Below are 10,485 nucleotides of genomic sequence, written 5' to 3'. Positions count from 1 at the left end.
GTTTTGGAGGTGTGCTAAGGTTGATTCTTTTGGGTACATTTAGGGGCACATCTGTACCATATCAAGTTCCAATGGTAACTTAATTTAATTTAATTTAGATGACATACAGTTGGAATATTACTTGCATCTAAATACAACATCAATAAACTATTGTGGTTTTGTTTTGTCTGTCCCTGTGTTCGCCACTAGGGGGCATTCAACAGCCATCAATGATTTGTAGAGCTGTTGACTCCATGCAGTGTTAAGAGTTCATGCTGGTGGGGGAGCATACGTGTTGAGTCAAACTATGGCTTATGTTAACAAAACTACACATAATCTGAATAATATTTTAAAGTGAGTACATGCTTGTACAAGTCAGTAAACAAGGGTCCCCCAGCAAAATACAGCAACACGCTCTGCTGGCTTTCAAATTGACCTGACAGAAGTTAAATCACTTGATTGAACAATCTTAAGGTCCATTTAGTAGCTGTTCTGGAGCTCTGGGTCATATCTCATCTGCATCAGCTGATATCATTTACCATGTTGTCATAGAAATGCAGGACTTCATTTTGGAGTCAAGGTTGTTCAGTATTTATTCCGCTCTGGAGTTTTTGATTACATAACATGATCTTCATCAGAAGATCAACGGGAAGAAGCTTCAAAAAACAGATAACATTGTTTAGTCAACGTCTCTGTCCAAGGATCAAGAGTTCATTTCCAACCTTAACTTATAATGTTTCAACTGTTATATGTTATTTGGATCAGTAATATTTTCAAAGAACCCATTTGCACAGACACATGTTTTGCAAAGTTCATCGCATTAGTGAATATAATTCAAATATATGGCATCAAGTCAACATAAACCCGGTTTTTAATTACACCGATTTCTTCCTGGGTCAAATGGAGCTGTCGCCTTCATGAACTTTTCTTACGTGACCATCGGTGTGACATCGTCTACCTGTCATTCAGGCCCAAAACAGAGACAAACGTGTTGTCCAGACGACTACAGCAACACGTGAGCTAATTCTCAGCCATGTATCACTCGTGTTTTCAGATGCATTAGAATTATACAACTGTTGGCATAATAGTTCTTTTGTGTCTCTTCATATCAACGCGCTTTTGTTAATTGCCACGCCGGCTCAGAGAAAAGCAGCATTCCCTGTTCCGGTCGTCAGGGATTTAGGGAAGGGACTGAATCCGAGCCCCGACTGAGACAAACAATGGCAGCTATGAAAGGCGAGGGGAGGGTCGCCCCGATGCAAATATCCACTTTGTGCGCCCTGGAGAACCTGCGCTAAACAGTGACAAATACAGACTTCCACTCCGAGTGGAGGAATCCTACGAATTGCAAACACTTGCTGTAAAACAGCTTACTTTTTTGGGTGGGGGTGGTGGTATTTCTGTCTGTATTTTGCACACATTGACGGACCAGGTTTTGGCATGAAGTCTTCTTCGCTTCAGCAACAAGTGGCGAAGCGGGGTGCAGACGGCCACCGGGGACAGGACGCCGCAGCATCTCATGCGACATGTGCAGAGTGCACCTGCTGAAGGACGAAACGCAGAGGTAGGGAACCGTCGGTGTCCAAACACAAAGCGCAGCGTGCACGCGTAGCAGCATAACTTAGTGCACGAGTACTTCCACTGCCTACGTTTCAATATATTAGTCACTTTCCCCCCCTTTTTTGCGCATTCCTCAGCACTGGCGAGGCTACATTTAATTTATCTTTACGAGGCTATCGATGGAAAACTTCTTTTTTTTGGCCTAATATCCGACAGTTTCATTCGACCCACCTTTTAAAAAAAATGATTTTCATGTGCGGCTTATTTAGTGCAGGTAAGCCTGTCTCAAGAAAATGTGATTATCCCCAGCCCATCGACACGCTGGCTTTCATTGGAGACATGCATGAGAAAGGCTTTGCGACATAAAAGATCAGTGGGAGACGTGGGCCGAATGCAGCGGGATCTCACTCGAATGTTGATATTTGGGTGTGAAAAAGAAAAAGAAAAGTTTTTTTTGTTAGTGTTTCATATGAAAAGTGATGGACCGTCGGGGGGTGCGGGGGGGGGGGTAAATGTGAGCCTTTGGGAGACAGAAATAAGTAAACTGTTTGCCCGAGTGTGCGTCATCTCCACATTCTGCGCTTTTTGCCTGCGTTGTGCAAAAAGTAATGCTACTGTGAAACCCCAGCATATCCCCAGAAGAAACATCAAAGCGAGCTCAACATGAGGCCTTTATCTGAACAATTGCTCCATTCTACCCTGCCCCCCGTCACACACATACACACACACACACACACACACACACACACAGGCGCGGGCGAGCGAGGACAACCCCCTATTCCCAATTTCCACCTGATTAAGCCCTAAACTGGGCAGAGTTGAATCTGGAGGGAAAACGGTTCACTAATTGTGATACACAAGTTCTGACACAAAAGAAGGAAAACCGTGTTCTCTCTTTTCTAATTTGACTCAGACTCAGTAAGTTGAAGTGATTATATTCTGCTGGGTTAAGAATGCTGTTGTACAGATAAAGACACTCGATGAAGAAGTGACAGATGACTGGAAGCAAACTTCATCATCAGGTCCTGCTTCGTTATTCCAGATGGACAAATGCATACCGTATTAATCAAAGCGTGGTGAAACCAATGCACCTGATTAGCTCACGACAGCAATTCATTCTGTTCAAACTCATTTTTTTCACTAAAAGTAGACTAAATGACACAATCAGATGTTTACTATTGAGCATACATCATACATGTGTAATAATCCACACAAATGGATATAGACAATAGGCCATTTAGATGTGGACACAGGGATCGATGTTAATGCCACCAATGCAGTTTATGACAACTCTTATGCTCTGACGGCTCCACTGTGAGTGGCTCTTTCTTCTTCTTCTCTACTACCTCTCCCTGCTCCTGGTCGCCAAGCGTAGCAAACTTACCACACCTGAGCAGCGCAGCTGAAATTATATTATTACTATTGATTCTCCGGTATTTGTAAGCAATTATCTGTAATGTGAGAGTACACAAAAGCCGCCTGCAGACCACTGTACACATTCTCTGTCTGGTGGTGAGGTTGCCAGGCAATGTGAGCTGCCGGATGAAGGCTGTTCAGATGGGTCGATTTTTTTCCCCCCAGGCTGCTCTCTCCATCTCTTTTTTGTCTCGCAACCCCCCACCTCTGCTCTCAGCTTGCCTCTCCTCTTCTGCATACTAATAGATGGACAAAAAGCTGATGACAAATCAGAGCCGTCCAACTGTTTAATAGTATTCTTGGCTTTGAGGTTGTTTCTACAGGGACGGAAATTTATGGGAACTTCCTCCATTGTTACTTGTTATATTTATGGCTTCCACTAACTGGCCGTGGAATACAGTAGACAGGAAGTCTACCCGTGTGTAGTTACTGTCAGGTGCATTATGCCAGTGTTCTGCAGGAATGTTTTATATCTTCATGTCGTCCAGAGGAGGGCAGTGTAAAAGTCCTCTTAAGAAGCAGCAAACTCAGCGGTAGAGTAGTAGACCTGCTTATAGCTGTTTTCCTACTGTGATGTGCTCGGATAACAGTGTTTTCTGAAATGTCGTTGGGAGCTACAAACACTTTGACCCGACTCAGCGATATTTCAGAAGAGACTATCTCTTCTGCATCTTTAAACAGGAAGGAGTCATTACTCTAACAACAACCCTCAAACTGTGTTTAGCTAATAGAAAAACAGGAACTCTCAGTTGCAACGGAAGACCAATAAACTAACAGTTAGAGTAGTACCATGTTTGTGTAATGGCCATAGGTGTTTGTAGTAACTTTTTAAAATGAGGATTAAAATAGCCCACTCGTCATTTATAGACCTGATGGACTCAGATACATTTACCCTTTTCCCTCTCAAAAAAAATAATTTACCCATATTAATTTGCACAAGGAAGTTGTAATTCCTATATTTCTAATATTCTCTTGCACATTACTCTTAAATAGCAATGCATTTCCTTTGGGCTTTTTTTCATTTTCCATGTAATGCTTATTTCTGTAATATTGAAACCAAACCAAATAGGTCATAATAGATATAGGAAAGTATAGAAACTCAGCGTTTTATCATTGGGGAGTTGTTCAATGGCAGAATTCCTCTTCCTGATAGGCTTTATCCTCAAGAGGCAGGTATAATTAGAGCTATGGAAACAGGAAACACCTCGCCCTGCCTATCTCCTTCTCCCTCCTCGCTCTTCCCCCTTTTCTCTGTCTCTCTCTCCTCTCAGATGTGCATTTATTTGTACAAATTATCAGGTGCAGACATGTAGAGTAAGGTCTATAATGAGTCCTGTGATGGTTATCAGCGTGTCTTACAACCGTTACTGGAAATCAGGGCATGGCTTGCGCCTGTTTTTTTTCTTGTTTCTTCTTACAGAAAGTAATTAACAAGCCGCAGCTTCAGCTTTGACGGTTTGCGAGAGGCCTAAATAGAGCACTTTATCATGATGTCAGGGGTTAATATGATGTATGTATCCGTTTCATTTTGTGTTTTAACCTCAATCCTCCCACACTCCTCGGCTCGACTTTCATCACAGCACTTTGGCCTTGACTGCCAGTTATTCATTTTCAGGGGATATTTACACGCCCTTGGAAGTTTGAGCGAATGTGAGGGATGCAGGAGAGCGGCCTCTAATTTCTGCTCCTTCCTTCGAAGATTATAGACCGCGCGGAGACCAGGTGGACAGCTCAGACCAAAGATTGGCCACCCATCGCCCTTCCCTTCATCTTCGACCACATAAACAGCTCGTGCTCGTGCGCCGCACTGCCTCGGCGAGGGTGCGTACGTAACGTTTCTTTCTTTTCTTTTTTTTAAGAGCACCGAAGCTTCTCCCCGCTGAAATAGGTGCACAAAGGCCCCCCAGCTCCAACCGTCTCTCCGGCTGCTCAGACACGCAGAGTTCAGGAGGGAGAAAAGTCAGCACATTTCCGTGATCCGAAGGTGCGGCTCCCACCTTTTCCCTTCCCGGTGTGGAATGCACACCTGGAGGTGTTTGCCGAGTGGCCTCAGTAATCCACATAACAATGCAGGCTGACAGCTGGTGCCATCAGGAGCACTGGAGGCAGTTTGCTCTGACAGGCGCTGCATTGTCTCCAGAGATCAGTGATGCTGTTGACCTCTTTATTGTGACATTCATTTAGAATCCTTCACTGGGATGCCTTTTAATTAGTGCAAAAGAAGTAAGAGAGTCCATGCTTTCAGATGATGGGACAAATGGGATAGAAATATGCAACTGAATAGTAAAAAAACAAACAAAAATAATTTTCTCAATCAGACCTTTTGTACACATTAAAGACAGCCTGAAAATAAGAGATGGAGCACAGGTAGACTTTGTTGCACTGCTTTCGTTTCCCCTCTCGGTTCACACACAGGAGAGAGAGAGAGAGAGAGAGAGAGATGGGTGCAGATAAAACAACTGGGTTACGCCCCGCCGAGGAATTGTGATGCCTGGGGGGGGGGGCTGGGAAACTTTCTGCCTGGCTTGCCTTAATATTTGTGAATCTCCTCAGTCAACAAAGCAGCGCGTTTGACGGAACATGTCAGGTTCCTCCGTGACTCGGGGGCCGGCCGTCTCCTCTTAGTTAGACAGCTGTCAGCAGTCAAGAGAACCGGCGACTCCTCCATCTGTTGTTGTCGACTTCAGGTCAGGAGAGCAGCGCGAGGTGAGTCCCAAAAAGACCAATGGCACGTTTTAGCCGGGTTCATTTTGGTTTCTGTGTTGGCCTGTTGAGTTTGGTTGTGCTCAATGATCTCTGGGACATGGTTGAGTCCTGAAGATGCGTGTTACTTGTTCTCAGGGTTGAACCTGCATCGTTGAGAGGGAATAGTTGTGTGGCAGTCTTTGTTGAATGCACTCAATGTAGGAGCAGAGCAAGGTTAAGTACTTTATGTAAGCGATGGCAGTCATTGTTGACAGTGTATAGTGTCAAAATATTCAAAGGGGATTTTGAATCTATGAAATCAGAAGTTATGCTTAGCTACTAAAGCGATAATACTGGCCCTGTTGGTTAGTTAGTCATAGCGGGATTAATTGTACGTGCTGGACGGCTTGTGTCCCTCCATTCAATGCATTACTATTTTGGCAGAAATTGTTTATTTTATTATAAAAGGGATATTTAAGGGACAATATTAGTTTTACAGGTCTGTTTGTGTGTGTGTGTGTGTGTGTGTGTGTGTGTGTGTGTGTGTGTGTGTGTGTGCTTATGCGATTCTGCAAGGCATGTTCAATCTAATCTAATCAGTATGTTTGATAGAGAAAATATTTTGACCACAACCTTTTCTTTGGCCCCACGGAACAGATGATTGGATTCCATGTAAGTAAACATTAAAGAGGAAGGAAGCTTGCATTGCAATTGTTTTTTTGACAACGATTACCCACTAAAACATGTAAACCCTGTCCTTTGAACCCTGAAGTTTCCTGATATTTCACAGTATTTACTGTCTGACCACAGTGCATAATGCATCGTATGTGTACTTGGTCAGACTGGGCTTGTCCTCTCCTTGACTCCTTGAGCATTTTCCACTGTGGGAGCCGCTGCTGTAACTCGACCTTGCCTCCTCCAGCCACCTGTGCTCGCGCGCTCTGAGAAAACACTGGCTTTTGTGTTGGAGTGAGACGTCCACACAGCAGGGAGGCTAAGGTACATTAGGCAGCTATGACAGGTGGCATACTCCTCCAGTGCTTCCCCGCAGTAAAGAGCATGAATACGGTAGGACTGTTGATGGAACAGCTGCACCACGCTGCTGTGAAGGTGGGGGGAGGGGGGGGGGACTCTATCCTGACAAAAAGACAGGAACTTTTAATTTAAACAGAGACAAATTTCTTTTGTCTGTATGCATGACTCCATACAGATCTGGGTCTCTCTTTGCGTGGCAGTGGGAGGCTGTGGGGGGGGGGGGTTAAGGTGCCATGTGGGTGTTTGTGTTTGTGTAGCTGTGTGCATTTTTGCAGCGAGGTAATCAATCTGAATCCTGGAGCCCAGAACATGCCACACCAGCAGTGTGTTCGTCTGTAAGAGGAGGGACGGTTTACCCAGAGCCCCCCGAGGACTGTTTTGACCCGTCCGCTGGGACGCCTGGACAAGGGGCAGAGGGGACATTCGCTGGGCCTGTGTGAACCTGGCTGGTGATGTGATGTGAGTTCCCATGGCTATGTGAGGCGGTCGGATGGGAGGGTGATGACTCATTAACTCTGTCCTTCACATGGACCGGCTGATCTGTAAATATAAAACTCTTTTGATCTTTTGATAACTGACAACATATTGCCACGACTCTCCTAGTTTTAATCATCCCACTGGAGTTTAAGGGGGAGCATTTTGCTTTAGAGTTTGAGGAGTTTATAACAACTGTTGTTGGGTGGCCTGTGGCACTGCGGGGCTGTTACGAAGTGAGGTAGAACCAAGGTGTCACATTCCACAGTTTGGTGTGTGTGTGTGTGTGTGTTCATCAGAAATGACCACACATCTATTCAAAACGGAGCATACGCAATCTAAACTTGCTTATATTTTAAAAATAGCATCTATTCTGATTAAAGTTTGGTTGAACGGTTGTGTGTACACATGTACATGTGTTCGTCGATAATGAAATGCTAAATCGTTAAATCTAAAAACAAACAAACTACTGGGTCCATCCTCCCCTCTTAAATCTGTCTTGTATTTTAATCTGGAGAGTTACGGTAAGATAGTACGATGACAAATGACAAAACTGCAACTCTCATGTCATCAGACAAATTTGTTCCCCTGATTGCTTTATCAGATGGCACATCCCCCCCCTGGGGCCGCCCTATCTGCTTTCACATCACGTAAATATTTTGTAGCAGAAGTCCTGGTAAACAATGCTATTTTTAAACTCATGGTCGTTCATTGAAGAGCAGCAGGGAAAGTCCAATACTTTAGAATTTTTAAATTAAATAGAGCTGATGTTTTTTTATGTCCACAACTTTACTGCTGTCTTGATTTGAATCAGAACATTCAGTAGACAAGAGCGTGTGGAGCCAAAACATTTATTTTGGTCTTAAGCACAGAGACAGAGTGGACCAAATCAACACAACTTGGCGCCATAAATACATGTTGTTTACTTTTTATCCCAGTACATCAAGGCTTAATGCTGACATCGCCAGCAATAAAAGCACACGCTGATGCCTCCTCTTGTGGCCAAAGAGGATCCGCAGGTCTACAGCCTCAAGCCGGACATCTAGATAGAAGGGAAGATATAGATGGAAGGGGTTGGTGCTTGACACGTAACTAAAAATCCTCTCTGAGGGAGACACTTCAAATCTTAATACCACTGTTACTGGATGGCCCACCTGTCGACTTTGTTGAATCCGTTAATTTAATGTTACTTATGGTATGAACTCAATTTGCGCTGTGACAAATACATATATATTTCTCTAAGAATAAAGTTGTATCACAATCAAGGATATTAAAATAGCTGACCAAGCCAATTTTCTTAAAAGTGAGCATTCTGTGGCTCGGTAGGCTGAGACCTTTGTTGCCTTCGACTTGAACCATTTTGTTGCTCATGTGTCCAGTAGATTCAAACCAACCAGTGATAAGTATGAATTAAAAAGAAGGAAAGGGAGAAAAAACAAAAGGGATAGAGACCTAGAAGGAGGAAACCCGCCCTCAGTGACAGTAAAACCAGCCAAGTGGGAAAGGCTAGAATAAAAAGGGCAGGATAAATTATAGGGTCAGACATTGCACCAGCATTATGGGACGTGGAGTGGGACGAGTGTATATTTGAATAGTGCATAGAGAGGTATGTGCGCGTCTGTTTATAGCAGACTATACTGTAGATATAAACATAAGACTAAATGTTGATCTATTGTATACTGTATGTATATAGTAGGTGTTTTCACTGGTATATGGCCTTACCTTTTGGGTTTACAGTGACGTCTCTGCTTTTCTTGTGACAGGTGTAAAATCCTCTGGATCATTTTGACAACATGAGAGTAACCACAGTGTGTTTCTGTCGGGTTATTGTGAACCAAGTAGTGCACTCTCTCCAAATATAAGCTTGATCCAATTAGTTATCCTCACTGCCGCCTCTGTTTACACATGCAGGCTTCATATGATCTTCACATTTTTACACAAAGTGTGCGTTCCCCCCCCCCCCCCCCGAAACAATGGTTTCCTATTTTTAGAATGAGATGGAAGGGAGGTAACAAACTGTCACTTGTCTGAATTCCAGTGGTAGAAGCATGCTCGCCTCTCCTTGTTTTTTGTTTCTCGTCAGGGTTTTCTTTGGATTGCCTGTTAGACGACATCGTCAAGGAATGTTAACTAATGATATAATTAAGTTTATGTGTGTGTCTTGAACTCCAAAACACTCTTCAGAAAAAGCCTTTCAAGGAACAACAGTTCCTTTATTGTCTTAGAGACACGACGTCCTATCTGTCTTATTGAAAAGGAGGATGTCCCGCACATGTCAGGGGTTTGTAAAGACCAGTTTAAGGATCGGGTGCAATATTTAAGGGGAACAGCATTGCAGTGACTACCGTGAGCCACCAAGCCTATGCTGATGTCTTCCTTTCTTTTTCCTTTTGAAAAGCAGCAGAATAAGCTGAAACCTTAGTCCATTTGTATTGTCGGGACAAAGAGAGACCATTGTGGCAGGATGGGGTGGAGGGGAGCTCGCCGGTGGAGGTAGGGGTGCAAGGGGTCAGGGGGGGGCAGAGAGGAGTTAGTCAGAGTCCGTCCCATGCTGGGTGGAGTGGAGGGTTGGCGGCTTGGGGCGGAGGAGGGGGTGGGGGGGGGGTCAGGTAAAGTTTTTTTGTTTTTTCTCTCTCTCTCTCTCTCTCTCTCTGTGAATGATGAGCCTGAAGTTGCATAAGTGGGCATTAATCCCTCTGGAAGAGGCTTCGGTAGCACAGCGGCAGCAGGGCGGGGGAGGTTCTGTTTTGAGCGAGGGAGGGAGGGAGGGAGGGAGGGAGGGTGAGTGACGGGCAAGCCAGCGCACTGCCGCTCTCACGCCACGGCAGGAGTTTATTCTGCTCCTGCTGCCTTCCCCACAGCACACAGACAGACAGAGAGAGAGAGAGAGGAAAGGCAGCGGACCCGTTGATATCACCGCAATGACTTACAGAGTGGATTCTACACTGGATTTTAGCACTTACCACTTATTTAGTTGTTGAAGTTTGTTCTTTCGTCTGGCGCCTAAATGCTGTCACTGGGCAAAATGCACTCCAGAGCCAAGTCCCGCAGCTGTGACAACTACCTAAGTATTAAGGTACGCACTTTAAGTATGTCTTCATTACAGTTTTGCTTGGACTTCCTAGAGGTTTCTCTGTCTTTCTGTGCATTTCTATGTTTTGAATCATCTGTAATTGTGTGTGTTACTGTGCAGATGTTTTTGAAGTCTCGGCTTGTTGATGGCTGATATTTTGACTTGCACTTGCAATGTAGCCAAAACATAGCAGGTCGGTTTTTAAGACAAGCCTACTGTGGGGCGGTTCATGTGCTGATCCATCATTAGATGATCAATCGCTA

At 44.4% G+C, this 10,485-nt stretch overlaps 1 protein-coding gene across 3 annotated transcripts in view; it reads left to right on the top strand.

Moving 5' to 3' along the window:
- Positions 1 to 1,253: 1,253 nt before the first annotated feature.
- zgc:158766 (uncharacterized protein LOC100009641 homolog) overlaps positions 1,254 to 10,485 on the top strand; it is a 28,912-nt gene continuing 19,680 nt past the window's right edge. Inside the window, exon 1 of one of the 3 annotated variants that reach the window (XM_037454529.2) lies at positions 1,254 to 1,543. In XM_037454529.2, the coding sequence (XP_037310426.2) occupies positions 1,499 to 1,543 (45 nt within the window). In that variant the 5' untranslated portion in view covers positions 1,254 to 1,498. Of the gene's footprint in view, positions 1,544 to 9,984; positions 10,226 to 10,485 lie in introns of those variants that run through there. The other 2 variants (XM_037454528.2, XM_062565582.1) reach the window with 2 other exon arrangements.

Source organism: Pungitius pungitius, chromosome 11, assembly GCF_949316345.1.
Source record: "Pungitius pungitius chromosome 11, fPunPun2.1, whole genome shotgun sequence".
Taxonomy (NCBI): Eukaryota; Metazoa; Chordata; class Actinopteri; order Perciformes; family Gasterosteidae; genus Pungitius; species Pungitius pungitius.
Note: the sequence above shows the minus strand (reverse complement) of the source record. Positions and strands in the feature narration are given on the sequence as shown.